The sequence below is a fragment of the Phragmites australis genome, chromosome 20 (genome assembly GCF_958298935.1).
Source record: "Phragmites australis chromosome 20, lpPhrAust1.1, whole genome shotgun sequence".
Classification (NCBI taxonomy): Eukaryota; Viridiplantae; Streptophyta; class Magnoliopsida; order Poales; family Poaceae; genus Phragmites; species Phragmites australis.
The window spans coordinates 4,565,965-4,587,826 of NC_084940.1; the positions used below are offsets into that span (position 1 = coordinate 4,565,965).

The 21,862-nt window shown below is 43.3% G+C and overlaps 3 protein-coding genes, 1 long non-coding RNA gene and 1 pseudogene across 6 annotated transcripts; 2 read left to right on the forward strand and 3 right to left on the reverse strand.

Moving 5' to 3' along the window:
• Window positions 1–2,158: 2,158 nt before the first annotated feature.
• On the reverse strand, window positions 2,159–6,692 carry LOC133901817 (uncharacterized). Its single transcript, XM_062343326.1, has 12 exons — window positions 6,485–6,692; window positions 6,300–6,361; window positions 5,829–5,897; window positions 5,629–5,710; window positions 5,048–5,118; window positions 4,249–4,350; window positions 4,079–4,168; window positions 3,300–3,374; window positions 3,181–3,213; window positions 3,028–3,108; window positions 2,816–2,875; window positions 2,159–2,720 (listed from the first exon to the last, which is right to left on the reverse strand). Exons 1-12 carry the CDS (start codon window positions 6,537–6,539, stop codon window positions 2,553–2,555), a joined length of 948 nt encoding a protein of 315 aa, XP_062199310.1. The 5' UTR covers window positions 6,540–6,692; the 3' UTR covers window positions 2,159–2,552.
• A 95-nt stretch (window positions 6,693–6,787) lies between these two features.
• LOC133901814 (putative BPI/LBP family protein At1g04970) lies at window positions 6,788–11,311 on the forward strand (annotated as a pseudogene).
• A 437-nt stretch (window positions 11,312–11,748) lies between these two features.
• On the forward strand, window positions 11,749–15,292 carry LOC133901815 (tRNase Z TRZ2, chloroplastic-like). 3 transcript variants are annotated; one of them, XM_062343324.1, is made up of 9 exons: window positions 11,749–12,239; window positions 12,503–12,665; window positions 12,741–12,811; window positions 12,937–13,032; window positions 13,118–13,231; window positions 13,782–13,850; window positions 13,970–14,044; window positions 14,115–14,214; window positions 14,851–15,292. In XM_062343324.1, the coding sequence occupies exons 1-8, from the start codon at window positions 11,838–11,840 to the stop codon at window positions 14,202–14,204; spliced, it is 1,080 nt and encodes a 359-aa protein (XP_062199308.1). In that variant the 5' UTR covers window positions 11,749–11,837; the 3' UTR covers window positions 14,205–14,214; window positions 14,851–15,292. The 3 variants fall into 3 exon arrangements, with proteins under 3 accessions (XP_062199308.1, XP_062199307.1, XP_062199306.1); XM_062343323.1 differs by having other exon boundaries at window positions 14,939–15,292; XM_062343322.1 differs by lacking the exon at window positions 14,851–15,292 and having other exon boundaries at window positions 11,750–12,239; window positions 14,115–14,463.
• LOC133901818 (uncharacterized) lies at window positions 14,292–17,331 on the reverse strand. Its single transcript, XR_009906779.1, has 2 exons — window positions 15,902–17,331; window positions 14,292–15,297 (listed from the first exon to the last, which is right to left on the reverse strand). It is a non-coding gene; the product is annotated as an uncharacterized LOC133901818 (long non-coding RNA).
• Window positions 17,332–17,745: 414 nt separating this feature from the next.
• Window positions 17,746–21,252, reverse strand: LOC133901908 (heat shock protein 81-3). The gene is made up of 3 exons (XM_062343442.1): window positions 21,026–21,252; window positions 20,333–20,755; window positions 17,746–19,493 (listed from the first exon to the last, which is right to left on the reverse strand). Exons 1-3 carry the CDS (start codon window positions 21,149–21,151, stop codon window positions 17,943–17,945), a joined length of 2,100 nt encoding a protein of 699 aa, XP_062199426.1. The 5' UTR covers window positions 21,152–21,252; the 3' UTR covers window positions 17,746–17,942.
• Between the last annotated feature and the right edge of the window lie 610 nt (window positions 21,253–21,862).

Consider the following 21,862-nt stretch of genomic DNA (forward strand, 5'->3'; position numbering starts at 1 on the left):
TCAGAGAGCAGCGCGCCAAAGCCACTGCCTGCTAAATCCCGACGCATCGTCGCTAAATCCGAAGTGCCGCTGCTGAATCTGTGACGCCCCTCACCGTCGATCTGCACATCGATCTGCCGGCGTAACGAGTTCACACGGCGGAGCTCACTCCTAGTCGCACTAGCGACAGGGGTGTGCGCACACGCACACGTGAGATGTGATGTAGCGCGGCATAGTTAGAGGCGGCGACGGCGACCAACGACGACGACGGCTTCGATGAGGGAAGGAGGCGGGAGCACGAGCTATTCCCCATGTTAGGGAACTCCCTGGTGGGGTTTCCCAAAGACGCTGAGGCGTGGAGGGGGCTAGCAGCAGAGGGGTAGCGTGGCGAGGAGTGAGATTTGCCACACGAACTCGTCGGTGGCGGATGGTGAGCGGAGGTGGCTTGCAGAGGTTCGGGGAGGTGAGGCGGAGGTGGTCGGCTCGAGTGGCGAGGCTGGGGCAGCTCCAACATGTGGATCAATGGTGTGCACATGCGGCGGTGGCCCCGGCGGACGATTACGGCAGCGAAAGAGGCTCACGACCGGTCTTGGTAATGGCGCGACGAGCGCATGCGCCAGGAGGGGCACAAGGGAGGGGAGAATAGGAAGATGACTCCAATTTTGGTGGTGGCTCACTGTGCTTTTGGTCGGCCGGGAAAGACTGTGGCGCGGCGGAGTGGAGCTTCGGGCTGTCGGTGGCGACCTCGCTTCGGTGCATGTTCGTCGGCGAAGCTCACACGCGCTTGAGCGTGGCCGCCCTCTCTCTCTGCTTTGGGTGGGAAGAAGAAACAAAAGATATATATATATATATATATATGTATGTATGTATGTATATATATATATGTATGTATGTATGTATGTATGTATGACGTGGCAGCCACGTAGCAAAAAAACTGGTGATGTGGCAGCCACGTGTGCAAAACCAGGTGCAAAACCACTGCATAGGGTAAATTGATCCGGTATTGATAGTTTGGAAAAGTAAAATGAACGATTTAATAGTTTATGAGTTATTTAGACCAACGACATAGTTCGAAGAGTAAAACAGACTTCTTCCTTTAATATAATATGCATATCTCCTGCTGGTTCGATTAGAAAAACACGATACAGGCTTGCTCCTACGCCCTCTTTGGCATTGTAGCTGATTTTCTATTTGCATCTATCCCAATATTCTTAGCGTAATCTGGGTCGCAGTCGATAATATTCTATTTTATGACGCTCATATGAATTACCTGCACCGAACCTTTACAAACTTTCGTATTTATTTGCATTTTTTGTCATCGCTGTGGTGTTGCTTGTAATCGCCTGCTAGCTACTAATATGTTCAGTAAGAATTCCTCGAGAGAGAACATATGTTCAGTGAGAAATCCAAGACGGCTGTAAGGCACAGAGGACAGAGACAAAAAAAGAAAAGAAAAGAAAAGAAAATGGCCCAACTACACCTGGGAGCTGAACGAATAACACAGACCAGAAATGCTGCGGACCCAGCATGGCACTTCGACACCGATACACCACGCTGTGCAGGGTGTACATCACAAACTGGACATATGTAACTAGCAATCTTTGTTTTCTAGAGGTGGAACCAACAATCTTTGTATTGTCTCATGTATAGCATGTTGGACCGTTGTGCAGTGCCTTCGGTTCGTTTCTGGTGAACATACGTACTTGAGGACTGCTCGTTCTTCCGGGTCTGGCCATGATAGTTCCGCGTCAACTCTCAACAGGTACAAACACGCGATGGGCACGACGGTGATAATACGGCTGACAACTTGACAATGTATGACCAAGCCTGTAGTCTCAAGTTATTGCGCTGTCATAGCTACAAATACAGGAGGCTCGTTTCGCAGCGCTCTATCACACGTATAAACAGCCTAACGTACAAAATGTATAGAGGGTTAAGCTTCAGCAATGTGACTCCCTCCATTTCAAAATATAGGACTTATTAGAATTCAATAAAATCAAACTTCGTAAATTTTAACCAACAATTAGTCAAATTATATACATGTTCAGTGTATAAAATATGTATCATATTTCACATATCATTTAGTAAGATAATTGTTTCGTAGAACTTGATAATATATTGTAAGAGAATTTAATGATCAATGTACACTTTGAAAGACTTTTTAAAATCCTAATAATAATACTCCCAACAAAAAGAAATGGAGTAATAGGTAAAACATTACAAAGAGGCAAATTACAGTTTACAGACCCCGAAACACCAATCCATGTTCCCTAATGTGTACCCCGTAGTTTCTCCACCAATTTGACAAGAAAAAAAGTGTTTTATTTATTCTTTCGAATCACTTGTATACATCATAGAAAGCATCAAATCAAACCACAAAATGAATCAAAATCCAAGAAAAACAAATGCTAAATGGGTGGAACCGGAGTTATTTTCAAATTAGACCAATGCCTCGTGCATGTGTATTCCGGAAAAATTCAGCCACTCCAGATGCAGGTTATTCTTCTGTGTTTTCTGAGTATCAGACAAAGCTACCAGGAAGGCAATGTACATCGCAAGCAGAGAGACTTTGATCACAAAGCGAGGCCTTCCTTCCGAAAGGAGAATCTGCTGGACCTGTGCACCGCGGCACTCTTTACAGCAGCAGGTTTCATGGGCTTTTCAGTGTCGCTTGTGAGTGTATTTGGTTTGGAGTCTATTTCCTTATGTTCCTTGGTGCTCTCCAGAAATAATTCAAGTCCCTAGAATATACAAGCCATCAAATAGGAGATTTGGCATCAAGAATCTCGAATCACCTGGAAGGAGGGCAAACAACCGAAAAGAAAGGGGCATATACCTTCACTGTCTTGTTTTCAAGTTGAGCTGGATGTGAAAGCTTGAGCTTTTCACTGGATTCCTGTGGAATGAAGAATAGTGATGGATCATCAAAAGAAAAACAACAGCAGAACAAAGAGAAATGTATCCTTACACGTTAACTTCACATGAATGAATAAATAAGAACGATTGATCGTGTACAGACTAGACAACCGGTATTAATTATCTGGCCACCTGAAAAAACTTGGAGCTTATTCCATCTTTTATACCTCCTGCGACTTGGCAGAGGTACCATATACCAGCATTAGCCACATCCTGTTCGGGAAACACAAGATGTTAGGGTAAGGAAAAACATGATGACATGGCTCACTAACTATATTCAGCTACCTGTTTGTTCTCAAGTAACTCGATCTTTCCTTCCTGATAACAAAAAAAACCAAGGTCAGGATAATCGAATAACTTTGACAACAGTTCATGACCAAGTTTAAGAGAATGCTCAAACTCACCAATCCAGCAACCATTTGTTGAATTGCTTCAATGTCAAATCCAATTTGAGACAGGTCATCTTTAACTTCATGGACCTTCACATATAGAACAAAACTATATGAATACCTTGAAACGACAATTACTAAATTGTATTTCATATATTGACAAATTACAAGTAGGGACAATTTCGTTTTTGCCATTAGCAGAGACTAAATCTTGCTTCCGCCATTGTCTTTTATCATGTTTCGTTTTGCCACTCCTTCTCCAATTTGATGTTCAGAAACGCCACCGCAGTTTGCAGCAGTATGGTCATGCTGGGTTGACTGTTATAGGGACTTTTATGTGACCATTATGCCATCGAGTCACTGCTGATGGGACCGGGTGTGAACCACTCACTGCAGCTGGGGCTCGGAGACCACGCTACTATCTGGGTCTCAAGTGTTACTTCACTTATTTGCAGGCTGGTTAAGGGCCCAGGTTTTTTATTTTAGGGCAGCTATCAACATATGGCCATGGCCCATGGATTACAAGTACCATCAAATAAAATCCCTGTATACATTTCGAGATGAATTACAGAAATTGAAGCAGTGTAAGTGCAGAACCACTTATGCAAATTCATTTTACACATACATGGATATCAAAAGGTATTAATCAGATGCAGGCATAGTATTGGAATAGAAATGAGCATTGTTGCTCAGGCTCAGCAAAGAACAGCCCTTCAGAGGCCCATGTGCATCATGTAAATATCATAATATTACTGCTCAGGAGTCAGGATTAACATCATCTTAAATGAACGAACCTCATTCCTAATGGTTTTGGAGACCTCTACTTGTTCATCCATTTTGCCATCCAAATTCTCAAGCCGTTGAGTTAGATGTCTTTTTGTTGCCTGAAATTAATTGCACTCAAAGGTCAGTAGAGATGACAGGTGATGCAGTAAACATTAAATGAAGTGGGAGTAAAGCATACAGCTAGTGCTGATGAAACTTGCTCCAACTGCTTTGACATGCTCTGAACAGCATTAGCCATGTTGCGTTTTGTGACAAACATGACATCTGAGAGAGACAATCCCTGCATGGCATTATTAACATGTAAGAAAGCCAAAGAGGAATAAGTGAAATTTTACAGGCATAATTTTTTGCAATTTATGTATTCTAAACATCAAGTTATCCATATTAGAAAAGATTAGTATGACTGCAATTTTTCTCCTATTGTTTGGTTTACATTCAGTAATTTTTTGTTAAATGGAAAATTCTCAACTTCGGGCCATCATTAGGATTTGAAACGTCTGATCGTCTTGCCTCTAAATCCTAGTGAATCCATCGGAAATTAAGTGCCAGTAAACTCGAAACCATGAAACTTGATCGGATATTCCATCACCTACCAGGAAGGTGCCATTATAAAATTAAGATAGATAATTCATCTGTGGTGTCCACATGGATGAATACCAATTATTCACATTTACAGTTGCATCCACGTAGAACCCTAGTGGAACTGAATGTTGTAGCATCAGTGAAATGATGCATAAATTTCTATATTAAAACACACAAAAACATAACTTTTAGTACTTACTGCAAAAAACAAAGCAGAATGGCTAACATCAACAATACAAAGGGAACAATTTTTTATTTTCTTTTATTCAGTTACAGATTCAATAAAAGGTTATCATGAAATAAAAAAAAGAACACAGACAACTTGCAAAGAAAAGAGTGAGGGAATGAAGGAAAATAATAATCCACTAGTCAAGGGCAAATATTTTGCATCTTACCTTCCACCACATATAGCAATAACCCATTGCTCCAACTGCAGCTGCGGGCAGTATGTAGAATGATAAACTGCCTGCAAAGGGAATGTGTTACACAGTTAAGCAATAATAAAAGAGCTTGCAAAAGGTGCCTTAGAATGAACGGAAGTTAGTGCTGTTTTCATAGCCTCATAGGTTTGTAAATGTTGTAGCCTTCAAGGACGCACAGTTCATTCAGTTGAATATACCAGCAGCATCCCCCCACCAATATAGTAAAATGCTATAAGCTAATAATCTACATGTCTCAAACTGTCAGCTTGGAAGTACTTCGGCTTCATGAATCACTCATTGTCAACTTTAGCCCTGAACATGCTTTCATGAGTTTTTAGCAGAATTACTACCCGGATGACCTCCTTTCAGATGTGGTCTCTGTTTTAGAAGAGCACATAGGGGCTTAAGTAACTATTTCCTTAAACTTCTGTGAACATTCATTGGGTAAATATCTGAAGTGAAACTAAAGCTTTACATGAACAATGGTTCTTTTCTTAGCTACCTAAGAGTGAAAATTGAGAAAGGAATGAAGAAATAGTCAAACAGGCACTTACCTCCTGAGTTCGAGTTGCCACTCAATATTGTAATGGGCCTTGATAAAGTCAAGTCTCTGACTTCTTGCGCTAAATTCCGGATCTACTCTCAAACACCAGCATGCAAAATTAAAATAAATTTTATCGAAATTGAAGGCACGAAGAGTGACTTCCATACACACAATCACGCTAACATGCAATAGATAGAAACAACTGCATACCTGAGCTTGAATAAGGGCAATGTCGTAGGGGCCAGAAGCCTGTCCTTGATTGACACCCTTCATAAGCTCCTAGAAACAAGAAAACACAGCATTATTTAAATAAACATTTCTAAATTTCCAAGCTTAACATGTGTGATTACAGGCGAAAGCTGAACAATATATATCAGCAAAATCTGTACCATGTGTATGGTACTATACCTACTGAGGCATAAATTATGCATTATTTTCGAATGCAAATGGTGTGCATCGACTAGCAGAAGTCGTTGATGCTGATTTACAATACAGTGCTAATCCATACAGGCAAAATTAATGCTCATAGTTACATTACCCTACTGCCAACTAAATAACGGCTTTAATCTTCCAAATCTCAACGTGCGAATACAATTAACAAGGCAGCCGCTTATGGACGAACCGCTTGACAACACGCGTAATCAAACGGAACATAAAATGGGGAGGAAAAAAATTACCGACCTGGAGCTCCCCCAACACATCAGACAAGCGTCCATTCCGCAGCAGGATCGAGCCCGTCATCCCTGCAGAGACACCAACTCACCACGTCAGGGATTGAAACAGAAGCCGATCGGAAGAAATCGCATCCAATCGGTGAGAGATTTGAAGAGGCGAGAGATCGAACGATGATGACGTTGAGAGAGGACCTGCGCCGACGAGAATGAGGACCTTGGAGGCGGCGACCCCTGTCTGCGTCGCCATGCCCTTCCGCTTTCCGGATCGCCTCCGGAAGGTTCTAGAAGGGGGCGAGGGCGGCGGCGGCGGCGGCTCCGGGAAGGGGAGGCAGGTATCTTTGGGGAGGGGAAAGCTTCGGGGCGAGAAGGGCGCTTGGACCCGGGACCTGACGCTTTCGTAGGTGACAATCACCAGTGGGCCCCACAAGTCGGTGAGGAGGTGGGTAGCAATTCTGCGAGCTGGCGCTGCGGCCTAGCTAGTAGCCACGTCTCCGCCACGTCGGCAACGGCGAGACCCAGTGCACCCCAATCATTCGACCCATTGCCGGATAAAACCCGCGCGGAGGTCGCCTCCTCCGCACCGCCACCGCGCATGTCTTCTTCTCCCTCACGCCACTCCCGCTCCCATCACCATCACCATCACCACCTCCTTGAACCCAAGCCTCGCCTCCTCGCCGCCATGGGCGCCCCTCTCCTCCAACTCCTCCTTGTCGCCGTCGCTCTCCTGCTCTTCACCGCCGCCCCCTCCGCAGCCGTGGAGGCCGCGTCTCCGCACATCTCCGCCGTCATCTCCCAGTCGGGCCTGGACTTCGCCAAGGACCTTCTCGTGTCCCGCGCCGCCGAGACGCTCACGCCTCTGAGCGTGCCGGACATCGAGAAATCCGTGAGCATCCCGCTCGTCGGGACCGTCCGCATGGCCGCCTCCGGGATCGTGCTCCACGACCTCGCCGTCGCCAACTCCACCGTCGCCGTCGGGGACACGGGGGTCGTCGTGGCCGCCTCGCTGCACAGCGCGAACCTCACCATGAAGTGGAGCTACTCGTATAGCGCCTGGGTCGTTACCATCTCTGACTGTGGGAATGCTTCGATTCAGGTATAACTGGCGAGATTCATGCGATGGGCTTGATGTTGGATTAATTATCTTTCTGATGCGTGGCTTGCTGATTGGTAGCTGTTCTAATTGCATTTTGTGATGTTGGCGGATGGTGCTTCATTGAAATGTTTGAAATCTCATTCCCAGATGTTCAATTAATTATATGACGACTAATTCACACTTATCAACATGTTTAAATTGGGACGTATATATACACTAGAGTCCTGGATGCTATCAAATTGAGTGATTCTGAAGGTGCTTTCAAGTTTCCACTCTCCAGAGGGTGTATCATGTATGGGGTACCGTATAAGCAAAGGCAAAACGATCTGGTTAGCAATGTGTATTCTTCAGTACCTGTTACCTTTTGAAAAATGAGATATGTGCTATCTTTCATTAGCAGCATGACATTTGTACTCGCGCTTCAACTCAAGCTAATCTAAACTAGCTTTCTCACACGACCTGTAGGATAAATTTAATCAGCTCTACATCATTTAGCACAAATGGAGTTTATATTTTTTTTTACGAATTAGATTGTTCTAAGCACCTATGGATGCGCCATATGCACCTTAATCTTAGAAGTTAGAACCTTGCCCAGCTGTATTTATGCAGTTAGGTTGCATTTTTGGTAGTTACAATATTCTTTGCTATATTTTTCTTTAGTACTAGACACTTTTGACATGTATGTGCACGAAGGAACAAGGTTTATCCATGAATCCTTTTCGCTAAGGTTGAAGGAATGGAGGTTGGGGTTTCCATGGGGATGAAGAACCATAATGGATCTCTCAATCTGTCTGTTATGGAATGTGGCTGTTACATGAAGGACTTAGACATAACATTAAATGGTGGAGCATCTTGGTTTTATCAAGTGTAAGTGGTTCACAATTTCATTATATATGTAAATCTTTGATAATTCGTCTGAGGAGATTCGCTGAATTGTTTTTTCCTGCACGCCCATAATTGGATAACAATGCACGCTTCTTTGCATTTCAAATATTATGCAATGATTTCAGATTTACTCTTGTTGTTACAGACTTACAGGATATAGCAGTTTATGCCACAAAATCTTTCCGAATCCTCTAGAATACTTCAATATGTGTCTGAAGTGAACCAAGCTATTTTCTTTATAGATGAATTTTAGTGCGCATATGCTCGTTTACCCAGATGACAACACGAGTAAGATGTTTCTTCCTCTTACTTTTTGTAGGTTTATAGATGGTTTCAGCAATCATATAAGATCATCAGTGGAAAATGCAATTACGAACAAAATAATGGAGGGTGCATTGAAGCTTGACTCATTCCTGGGCAACCTCCCAAAGAAAATTGATGTTGATAGTGTTGCTGCTATGAATGTGTCTTTTGTTAACGATCCACTCTTCAAAAGCTCCTCTGTTGAATTCGATATAGATGGCTTATTTATTCCATCTGATGGAACTGTTGTTCCGAGACACATGCTTCTTGGTGATATTGGATTTGCACCACCTCTTGGTAGCTCTTCAAAGATGCTGTGGATTTCATTGGATGAAGATGTTTTCAACTCTGTTTCAGCTCTCTACTTCAAGGTATATTAGAGTACATAAAATGTAATTCAGAGATAGAAGATGTTATCATGGTTGATGGAGACAAGTAAAACTAAATGCTTGATTTTTTCTTTTTTTGCCAAAAGAAGAATACTTTCTTGGCTGTATCAGTGTGGAGTTGTGGACTTCGACCTAGATCCTTTCTCTTGCTTGAACTGTAGTTGTTCTATTCTGATTGATCCTTTCTCTTGCTTGAACTGTAATTTTTCTATTCTGATTGATATTATACTTTCGATCATTCAGGCTGGTTTGCTGCAACGTATGGTGGACAAGATTCCTGATCAAATTCTTTTGAACACTGCTAGCTGGAGGTTTTTGATTCCTCGATTGTATCATAAATATCCAGATGATGACATGCTACTGAATATTTCTGCAATTTCGCCTCCCTTTGTGAGGATTACAGTGGATAGAATTGATGCCACTGTTGACTTAGATGTCACAATTAATGTTTTGGATTTTGGTGAGATAGTTCCGGTTGCATGTATATCAGTGGTGAGTCCTTTTTTCATTTTTCAGCTAGCTATTTTGTTTGCTTTTATAGCTAGCCGCTCAAGCCACAGCAGTAACCCGTTTGAAGTGGCATTATACTGCAGCTTCTGGATTCTGCCATCTGACATGTATTGCATTGTCCAGTTCATATTTATAACTCAATGATAATATTAAAATGAAAACTACTATTGTGTATACATTTTGCTTGCCCCCCCCCCCCCCCTACTAAATTGTTCTGCTTGATACGCACAACATATATCCATTGATTTACATGTGAAGCTTATAATATTTTACTTTTTTGTGTGCCCTTTTGAAGCTGTATGTATTGTCCAGTTTCATCCCTGTTCTATTGTAGTTACCCACATAATTCTTTTGCTTCTGTAGTCAGTTGCTGTTTCTGGAGCTGCAGTAGTATCAGGCAATAATCTTGGTGGAGGAGTTGAATTGGATTATTTCTCATTTACCTTGAAGTGGAGCAAAGTTGGCAAACTCCGCACCATTTTAGTTCAGGTAATCTTTGCCCAACTATATGTTTGTGTTGTCTTTACTTTTTCCTATTTTTGTCGCCTAGGGCAGGGCCTTCAATTGCATGCAGCGCACCCCTTAAGAAACGTGCAGCATGGAGATCATAATGTAATGCTAGCAAGAGGCAAGCTATGGGGAATTATGATACTATATTTAGGAATTTATCTGGTTTTCCAATAAAATTTACGCCTCTATGGTGCTAGCTAATTGAAAAATATCATCTTTTAATCGAATATACGTTTTTTATAGAGGTTTTTGGTATGTCATTGTCGGCCGGAATCTTTCAAAAGGAAATGCTCTAGGAACAGCACGGCATGATAGACACTTTGATCAGCATTCATACTGCAAAGCCAAAGTGTTGTAGTTTCGGCAGCATGGAGCATTTTTGTCTTTTTAACTCCGCTGGTCATTTGGTCTTATCGTCTTTGGTCCTTTAATAACATGATGTCACTATGTCAGAAGGAACATGTGCCAGTTACTTGTAGAGTTGCATGTAAATTTCGGCATTCATTTGATATCTTGTGTTGAACTTCACATCTTGCCTTCAGGATGTCTAATATGATGCAAATTTTTTTATACTCGCAGACTGTGCTGCGAATTTTCCTGAAAAACTTGTTTGTACCCTACGTGAACTCATATCTCGGGCAAGGCTTCCCATTGCCTATCATCAAGGGGTTCTCCGTCAGAGATGCATATATCCTCACTTCTTACTCAAGAATGATTGTTAGCTGCAATGTCGCCTTTCTTCAACCAGATGCTCTGCTCCCTCTCCAAGTCCAACGAAAATTTATCGTATAAAGTTGGTTTGCTGGTTGTATCGGCGAAAATATGGCAACCACCGTTAAACGAGTAGTGTAAATTCCTTTTTTTTTAAGAACCGGCCCCCCTTCCCGGAGCATTTGACGGGGCTTGGGTGGAAGGGGGCTCGAGCCCCCGTCGGACTGGCTCCTCCCATGAAGCTCTACCACGGCGCTACGTGTACGTCCCCATTAGTGTAAATTCCTGTACATAAAGTGTTATTTCACTGTATATCATATTGTTTTTAGTTGTAAATAACCGTGCAATGTATATATATGCCCATTAGTCGATAGATAGGAGCCACGCAAGTAGTCTGCTGGTTGAACTGTTATACTAGGTTTGAATGGAGGGAGGTATGGATAGTTGTAATGTACAATCTACGATTCTTCCAAATGAACAACAGGCAACTACGGCGTCTGTATATAATACAAAGAACTCCATATAATCTTTTGTTTCTGAATTTTCGAGGATTGTTGCTTTGGTGCTTGTTATCATAATGTGATCAGTTAATAAAGCAGCATGTTGCTCTCTCGGTAATGCTTTGTCTACTTAAAGTATTTACAGAAATGCTACTAAAAGCTGACGTGCTAGTGAAAAATACTCCGTGCTCGTGAATCAAGAGAACCCGATGTGCTGCTGAATTAGCATGCGACTGCCACTTCAGTCTCGCTGCTCTCTAGTCTGTTGTCTTTTATTTAAGTCTTCCAGCCTATGCTGTTGTCTGATTGTATCAGTCATTTGTAACAAGTCGTCCTTATATTCTTCGCTGTGACTGCATCATAATTCAAAAGCACAAATCCATGTCCTGGAATGTTCTTCATTTGTACAGTATTGTCGATTCTTGAACGTTTGTCTGGCATTTTACATGAAGATCCTCCACATCTCCACAAATCACTAGCTATTGACCCTGCAAAGTTATATTGCGACAAAGCAGGCGCTGCAGTGCAAAATTGCGTCTCGTTATCCCCGAGCCGAGCGAGCTCAGCTCACCAAAACGGCAAAACCCAAAAACCCCTCGTCGTCACCACTCACCACCTCTATATCCCCAATTCGCAGCAGGGAAATGGCGACCACCTCCCTCTTCTCCCTGCCCTCGCTCCGCCTCATCTCCCGCGCCTCCGCCTCCGCCTCCGCCTCCCGCTTCCAGACGCTCGCCGCGAGAAAGCCGGCAGCCTCCACCGTCAGCGGCGACGGCGGCGGCGGCAGAGGAGGCGGCGGGGGCGGGCTGCTGTCGGTGCTGGACCGGGCGCTGGCGGACGAGGAGGAGTACCGGCGCGCGCGCGCCCAGGTGCAGCGCAAGGGCGTGGAGGTGGAAGGGTACGCCATCGAGGGCGTCTCGGTGGGCGGGCACGAGACCTGCGTCACCGTGCCGTCACTGAACGTCGCGTTCGACATCGGCCGCGGACCGCACTTCGCCGTGAGCCAGGACTACCTCTTCATCACCCACGCCCACCTCGACCACATTGTGAGCGCCCCGGCCCCTGCTCTGATTTGCCTAGGCTCTAATTTCGCTTTTACTTGGTTTCCTTATGCATCCGAGATAAACTTAGAAGCGCCGTTGCTAAGTGCAGCTCTTACAGGTCTGTTAGAAATATCCCGTCCCAGAACAATGTTGCAGTTCTTGTAGGGAGAAAATGCATGATATCTTAAGTGCATCCGCATCCATATCCACTTGGACTAACTATCAGTTATGCTTGATGCATCAATTCTGATGTGATAACTGTTCAGGGTGGTCTTCCAATGTACATAGCAACTCGTGGCCTCTACAACTTGAAGCCTCCAACTGTATTTGTACCGCCCTGCATCAGGGATGATGTTGAGGAGCTGCTTCAGGTCCATCGTAGAATGAGTCAAATTGAGCTGAAAGTTGAATTAGTTGCACTAGATTTGGGTATGGATATCTTTTCATCATTTTCCTGTGTGTTTGCTCCTTGTTTGTTTCTTATGATGCAACAACCTTTTTCAGGAGAGACATATGAAATACGTAATGACCTTGTTGCCAGACCATTTCAAACTTACCATGCTATACCCAGCCAGGTACTGCTCCTTAAGTCAATTGAACTGTTAGAGTTAGCAGACATGTATCTTTAATTATTGAATATGATTTAATGCTTACTGCATTGTCCATCGTTTACCCTTTGTAACCTTTGAATGGCGTAAAGGGTTATGTCATCTACTCCATTCGAAGAAAGTTGAAAAAACAGTATGCTCACTTGAAGGGTAGTCAAATAATGAAATTGAAGCAATCAGGCACTGAGGTAAGCTATTGGCGTACTCTCAAAGTGGCCTACCCATGATTAGGAATATCTCTTACGTGTTATTCACTGCACGATTTTATATTAGATTACAGATACTATACTGTACCCAGAAGTTGCCTTCACTGGAGATACAAAGTCTGATTTTATTCTTGACCCACGAAATGCAGATGCCCTGAGAGCAAAAGTTCTCATAACTGAGGTATGGGCTTTACACCTCCAGTGTTCTGTGGCTACATTGTTTTTCCCCCTGACAGCACACTTAAAATGTCGCATTGTTGTTCTTGCTGCAAAACCTGTAAAAGTGATTGTTCTTGATGTGTATATATTATTTGAAGAAATAGAAATCAAGACTGAAAATGTGAAATGTTAGAATATTGGCCACTTTAGGGCCTGTTTGGAAGAGGGGGGGGGGGTGTTGCTCAATGAATTTTTAGAAAGTAGTTTAAATTATGAACTAAATCTTAAGGAATTGGATCCAAGTGCTAACTTTCCAAACAGCTATACAATAGAGAATGGTGTTCCTCAAATATCACTAGAGAGTATGTGTTAGAATGTGATCTTTGTAGTGTGGTGCCATTGCTTATATAAACCAATAATGTATTATTTGTTGTTACATACTGTAAATAAGAAAAGAACTTCGTTAGTTTGTTCATCAGATAATACTTCAAATCGGAAACATGAGAAAAGCAATTTGAACTTCCTCCAGTTTTTCTATCATTTAGTAGCATTATAATTTGGCAATTTTGCAGGCGACCTTCCTAGATGATCACATTGATGTTGAGCATGCTAGGGAGCATGGCCACATGCATCTGTCTGAGGTAACAATTACCATGCTGATACTTCCTACGCATGATAAGGGGTCCTGTGATAATTATGATGATTAGAGGAGATACTTGCTGGTTCAGTCACTAACCTACACCCATTATGTCATGAATAGATAATGGAGCATTCCCAGTGGTTTAGAAACGAAGTGATCGTACTCACTCATTTCTCAAATCGGTATAGCCTTGAGGTATGTTGCCAATAACGTATCAAATCATTGTCAATGATCAATTAGTCTGACCTGAATGATCATTTTGTAGGATATTCGACAGGCTGTTTCCAGGCTACAACCTAAGTTACATTCAAAAGTTGTTGCTCTGACAGAAGGCTTCAAATCTGAATATAGATAAGTGTATATAAGTAATACAATTGGTGTTTCTCGATCTTGCCCTAATTTACTGAGTGTATGTTAACATTAGGAACTTGCCATTTTGTTAAAAAAAAATCTACTTATAGATATGTCTGTGTTGTGCGCTCACTTGTAATTTTCTTATCTTTTTTCTCTCAGAAAATAGACTTTGTACAGCTTATTGAATATTTTGATGGGAATGTGTTTTTATACTTGCACTGGTAGGAGATTCTGTAAAATACAGAACCTTTTCTTGGATATTCTCCAGTTTACAGGACAAGGTGGAAATGATGTCTATTACAATACTCTGGAAAACTGAGGGTGAAATACATAAAAGAATATACTCTGCAGTCCTGGATGGAATATGATAGGCCTAAAGTGGCATATGGTATATTGCTTGATAAAGCAACCATCTATGCAAGCACATACATCAATTATTCTAGCACCATATGTACCTTCTCAGAAAAAATTTATCCAGTGACAGGCTTGTTCTTCATGAGCTTCTTTTCATGTAGTCTGGTAATCTTGATGTTGCATAGCAGACCAAACCTAGTAGTACCTGGTTATAACATAATGAGGTTTCTTTGGATAAATGTTTTCTTCACTTACATCCTCCGTGGATTCATCTTTGGTGGAGTAATCATCAGGATCTTTGCGTGCGGGAATGATGAATATGTCAGATTCGTCAGGTAATCTGAAGCTAACCCTCCTGGCTATGCTATTTTGGCGCCTCAGGGACATTCTATCGGTGGAGAAGCTATCCCTGACATTAGGAGAGCTGTTCTCATAAGAGCAATCCAGGTTCACTGGGCAGACCTTCGGAGAATGCCTCCGAGGAGAAGGTGCCCCAACTGCCTCGGCTTCGATGCTCTGCGGAGAATAAAGGATGTCTTCAAGTGTGTCTCGTCTTACTTCTGCTCTGCCCCTGGCTGTGTCGGTCTCACAGCGCCTCTGCTTCCCTTCCAGGCATCCGGGCTTCATTCTGCCCAGAATTGCTTTGACATGGCTAGAACCACAGCTCTGCGAGCCCATCTTTTCCCTCTCTTGTGAATGCTGGATGAATTGGTATGGCTTGACCAGTTCATGGTAGTGCTCTGGTAAATGTATTTATAGATATGTCATGTGCGCATGCTTAGTACCTTGTGCGTTGGAACTGAAGTAATTTGCCATCGTATACTTGGTTATGACAAACCTTGGTCATGTCGAACTAGGATAAACCATGGTGATTAGGGCAATGAATGTGCGAATGAGACAGGGATCACTTAGTTTGGATTAGCTTTTTTTTAAGGACTACAGTGGGGAAGCTCCTACTGTTGTATTTTATTAAATATAAAGGAGGAAAGTACGAGACTGTACTAGATCCAGCACCCTGGGCGAATAAGGAGACCAGGTCTGAACAAAACTAGGGAGGCAAAGAAAAGCACAGTAACACTATAAAGGGAAGAAAGCCAAGCAATAATCAAAGAAGCAAGCGTTTGGATTAGCTAGGCTATCGAATTTTTAAGTGAAATTCAAAGATAGATTTGGTGGTTGTTGCGTCGGTATCTTTGTGCCAACTAGGCATGTCAATCATGATAACCCTGTTTGGATTTGGAACTTCACAGAGGCACTAGCGGAGTATATGAAGAGCTATTTGGATTGGAATCGTGACAAGAAAAATGTGGATGGTAGTATGCAACTATGAAATTTTGTCGTTACCTGTGTTCAGCACATTGGGATTGGGTTGGAAGTCCAAGTGAAGTAGCGAACCCACAGGATATCCACTGCTTCTATGTGCTGCGTAGAGGATACCTAGAAACAGAACATCCAAAACATAGGTTTCTTCACTGTCCTATCATCGCAGTTGTATTTCTGCCTGTCTCTTGCCTTCACATGATTTTAAATTGTAGGACAGTGAAATACTCGGAAAGTGTAGTCCTCCTAGATTTTTTTTATTTAAAAATGAAGCATCTTCACTGCCTTTTCCTTTGCATAATTGTCGTTTGTTCCTCCCTGCCTTTTCCTTTGCACTAACTTCTTTTTTAAAGGTTTGCCTTCGCATGAACTGTATCGGAGTGATACGCTTTTGAACCACCTAAAAACTCAACAAGGAAGTTAGACTTGCTGTGGTTGATATATAAATTTTCCGAGCATGTAATATGGCATAATTCCACCGCACGTACACAAAAAAAGTTCTATTCATTATTGAAATTTGCTATTTTCTAGCACGTAGCGAACTCCTTATGTTACTTGAAGATGAGCTTGCTAATATTTTTAATCCATACTTTTGTCCAAATACAAGGCATGCCATGATGCCAGCAAGGAATATCTCTAGGAATACATGTATTATTGATTCTGTATTACTGATCCACGTGGTCAGAGCACGGACTCTATTTTCACTTCTTAGCATATAAACAAACTTGTACTAAAATTCGGTATGTCGGTGATGGAATTACCAATGCTTGATTGCAGCAGTAATCACAAACAGTATTAGGATATAATAAGCTACTCTGTTTCGTTCTTTGAACATAAGGACACAAGTATTCGAGTGGCAGGCAGGCAGGCGGGAAGATCAGCCTAAAAAGCTTGCTGATAGCAAGAACTCCAGCTCCATGTACTGCCTGCTAGTGTTGCTGCTGCTCATTTGGCTTGCTGTGCAGTGTTTCTGTTTCTGTTTGATCTAGAGCTATCCTAAAGGGAACTCTATTCTTCCTCTTTTTCTTCCTCCTTCTTAACCCCTGGTTTTCCCTTCTCCAGCGGCTAGGGGGAGGGCTTGAGCCCCTCCCGCCCCCGTAAGATCCGCAGCTGTTTGAATCATTAGCAAGCTGAACGGTGCAATTAGACTGATATATCATCTGAGTGTGCGATGGCATGTCACCTAGGGAGCTTCTCGACAAGTATGACACCGAATCAGCTACATACACCACTCTTATATCTTGTGGTAATGCTCACTGCTAAGGGTTTGTTCTACTTTTGTATTAGTGACTTGAATCGAAGTTGTGTTGCTACTGTGATAGCGAACCTCAAAGGCTCCCACTTTGCGGAGCGAGTTAAAATTTAAATAATAAAATTAACATTGCTAAGTATTCTGAAACAGAGGTAGTATGATAAATGCTATTAACACTATCTATGCTTGATTTCAGATTCGAGAAGATTTCAGATTCGGAAGAAAAAACTATGATACAAAATAACTAATATTCCTTCAAAGTATCTGAATATTAGATATTAAAAAAACTATTATAATTTCACTTAAAGTATTTGAATAATAATATTAAATACTTTTATTTTCACATTTTAATGATCATTATCTCTACAATCACTTTGATTACACCTTTTACTGTTTAATATATTATATGTGGATACAAATAAAGTAAAAAAAAATATCTATCTAACTAACCAAAACTGTATCTCCAACTAAAAAATATAAAATATAATTATCCGAGCCCTTGACTCTAACTTAAAAAATAAAATAAAAGATTAAATTATATAAATCCGTATCCGATTACACCCTAGTCTATGACGCACCAAGAGATTTGCTTAGCACACTAAGATAAAACAGAATATGGAAAAATCTACCATATAAGTAGCATTACGAATAATAACGACGAACTGTTCGACAGAGTACCATACGGAACAGCTTAACCACACTCACTGCCTGGGCAGCTGAACAAGACAAAACGGATAACATGCCAAAAGCATCGAACAGCAGTCAGATTAAGCTACGACAGGTAACTAGGGATAAATGGCAGGCATCAAAAGCTTAGTCGACCTCCTCCATCTTGCTCTCGCCGGCGTCGTCCTCCAGCGGCGGCATCTCAGCGTCCGCCTCAGCTGACTCGTCCTCGTCGATGCTCAGGCCAAGCTTGAGCATGCGGTGGATCCTGGTGCCGAAGGTGTTGGGGTCGTCGAGGCTGAAACCGGAGGTGAGGAGGGCGGTCTCGAAGAGCAGCATCACGAGGTCCTTGACGGACTTGTCGTTCTTGTCGGCCTCGGCACGCTTGCGGAGCTCGTCCATGATGGGGTTCTCAGGGTTGATTTCCATCGTCTTCTTGCTCGACATGTAGCCAGCCATGCTCGAGTCCCTCAGGGCCTGCGCCTTCATGATCCTCTCCATGTTGGCGGTCCAGCCATACTCGCCGGTAACAAGGCAGCACGGGGAGTCCACAACGCGGTCAGAGACGACCACCTTCTCGACCTTGTCGCCCAGCACCTCCTTGATGACCTTGCACAGACCCTCAAACTTCTCCTTCAGCTCCTCCTGTTTCTTCTTTTCATCCTCGCTCTCATCAAGCTTCAGGCCTTCCTTGGTGGCAGAGACAAGCTTCTTGCCCTCAAAATCCTTGAGCTGACCAACAGCATACTCATCAATGGCGTCAACCATGTAGAGAACCTCATAGCCCTTCTTCTTCAGCTTCTCAAGGAAGGGGGAGTTCTCCACGGCCTTCTTGCTCTCACCAGTGATGTAGTAGATGTCGTTCTGTCCCTCCTTCATCCTGGTCACGTAGTCCTTGAGGCTGGTCAACTCATCGCCACTCTTGGTGGAGTGGTACCTCAGGAGCTCAGCAAGCTTGCTCCTGTTCTGGGAGTCCTCGTGGATGCCAAGCTTCAGGTTCTTAGAGAAGGCCTCGTAGAACTTGTTGTAATCCTCCTTGTTCTCAGCAATCTCAAAGAAGAGCTCAATGCACTTCTTGACAAGGTTCTTGCGGATAACCTTCAGGATCTTGTTCTGCTGAAGCATCTCACGGGAGATGTTGAGGGGAAGGTCCTCTGAGTCAACAATGCCCTTCACGAAGCTCAGCCACTCAGGGATCAGCTCCTCGCAGTTGTCCATGATGAAGACACGGCGCACATACAGCTTGATGTTGTTAGCCTTCTTCCTGGTGTCAAAGAGGTCAAAGGGGGCCCTCTTGGGAACAAAGAGGACAGCCTTGAACTCGAGCTGACCCTCCACAGAGAAGTGCTTGACAGCAAGATGCTCCTCCCAGTCATTTGTCAAGCTCTTGTAGAAGGCAGCATACTCTTCCTTGGTGATCTCTTCTGGCTTCCTCATCCAGATGGGCTTCTGCTTGTTGAGCAAGGACCACTCATGAGAAACTTCCTTGATCTTCTTCTTCTTCTTTTCCTTCTCTTCCTTCTCCTCGTCAACATCCTCAACCTTGCCCTCCTCAGTATCCTTCTTCTCTTCCTCATCTTCATCATCAGAAATTTCCTTCTCAGTTGTCTTCTCAGTCCACAGGGAGATAGGGTAACTGATGAACTCAGAGTGCTTCTTCACCAAATCTTTGAGGCGACGCTCCTCGAGGTATTCCAACTGCAAGAGAACAGTTCATGGATGAATAAAAGCAACAACACTGGGTTCATATGAGAGCTATAAATAACTCGGTACACCAAACAAAGCATTATTAATTCCATCAAGGATTTTGACAGGAGATGCAATCATACAATTTGAAGTGAAACCATTTGGTGGAACCTATAAATAACTAGCATAGAGCAACGTGCATATTTGACTATTTGGGCAACATTATGAACAGAGGGAACAAAATGCATGTACTAAAAATAGAAGTGCAGGTAACAATTAGCTCAGTTTCAAAAATCTCTGTACTATAACATGTTACATGCCCAATTCTGCACGATACATAGATTGATGTAACAACGAAGAACAGAACCATAACTCTACCACAGCAATAAACGAAAGTTGGATACAGTTCTAATTTCCAATTAAGATCACGATTTGCAAAACAGCATGTTGACAGTAATAAAACAAATGGATTTAATAGAAGCAAGAGCCTCATCGGCATGACCATAGACATTAACACAATGAAGTAACAGCAAATTAATTAGGTCACCACAAAAGAACATACAAAATTCAGGTAAAGAGACTTTAGGAAGTAGACTCGATTTACATATTTTGATATATCCTTAGAGTAAGACGGATGACAACATGCTGACCAAATATGATATCTATCACTACACAATATGGCTATCTTATCATGAGCCTGAACATCTGAAGTCCACGAACAATAAATGAAATAAGCGTAACACAATCAATCTAGACTCGACAGATATGACCTTCTGCAGAAGGGAACTCAGGTGCTACTATCGTGTTGGCACAAAAAACTCCGGATCACAAGACTTGTACAGAGTGCATACCTGATCGTCCTTGAGGTAGAGCGTGATCTTAGTACCCCTGCCAAGCTGCTCCCCGGACGTGTCACGAGTAACGGTGAACGACCCACCGGCCTGGGACTCCCACACGTACTGCTCGTCGTCGTTGTGCTTGGTGGTCACAACCACCCTCTCGGCAACGAGGTAGGCGGAGTAGAACCCGACACCAAACTGCCCAATCATGGACACGTCGGCGCCAGCGGCGAGGGCCTCCATGAACTCTTTGGTCCCGGACCTGGCGATGGTCCCAAGGTTGTTGACGAGGTCGGACTTGGTCATGCCGATGCCGCTGTCGATGATGGAGAGCGTGTTGCTCGCCTTGTCGGGGATAATGTGGATGAACAGCTCCGGCTGAGCATCGAGTTTGCTCTTTTCCGTGAGGCTCTCGAACCTGATCTTGTCCAACGCCTGCAGAAATCACACAGAGAGAAAAATTTAGATCGCACAATCAAGCATCAGAAACAAAATCAACCGCCCCTCACGATCTACGAATCATGTTCAGAACTCGCGAGATGCATAGATTCCTACGGCTAACTAAAAGTCTACATCTCTCTCAGAGTCCAGATCACATAAGACTCACAAATCAGCACTTGAAACAGTAAAACCAAGAGATGGATACATATTCCGAGATGCTAGGGGACGAATGGAGATTGATTCCCGGGGGGGGGGGGGGCTTACATCGGAGGAGTTGGAGATGAGCTCGCGGAGGAAGATCTCCTTGTTGGAGTAGAAGGTGTTGATGATGAGCGAGAGCAGCTGGTTGATCTCGGCCTGGAAGGCGAAGGTCTCCGTCTCCGTCGCCATGGCGCGCCTGAGCTCTTCTGCTCTGTGCGTGCGAGGAGAAGCTTGCAGGAGGCGGCTAGGGTTGGGAGGGGTTTCGAATCGCGAGGGATGGTGGTGGTCGGGGTGGGAGGCTATTTATGTGGAGGAGCGGTTCTGGAAGGTTCTACATGGGCCTAGAAGCCGGCGAGGCTCGGGATCGCGTTGACTAGTCGCCGCTCTCCGGGTGGTTGCCGGTGGGCCTCGCGTGTTTGGAAAGGAAATGGGCCTTGTGCTCTTTGTGGCCCACCAAGTCCGGGGTTTCCATTTTCCTCTCGTGAAGGAACCGTGGACAGAGAATTTGGCATGGTAATAGAAGGTTCTGGACATTGGCTAGAATGTTGAGACAGTAAAAGGTAGGCCATGTTGTAGTGAGTACAAAACCGTGTACAATACGTAGTACTTGTTCGTAGTGACCATATTATGTGCCGTGGCACAACTCTAACTGAGGGCATGTTTGGCGGCAGGAATTTTACTGGCACTTTTAAAGAAATTAGTTAAGTGTATGCGTTGGAATGAAAATATATTAGACATGGTAACATAACATATTAGATATGATAACATCAAAGAGTTTGTATGAAGATATTGATATGTGATAGAATCATCACTGAACGAATATATCGAAAACGATGCCATCGTTCGATTTTAGATGGGATCTAAAAATTTACAATAAGGTTATCTACTAATTTTTCTTCT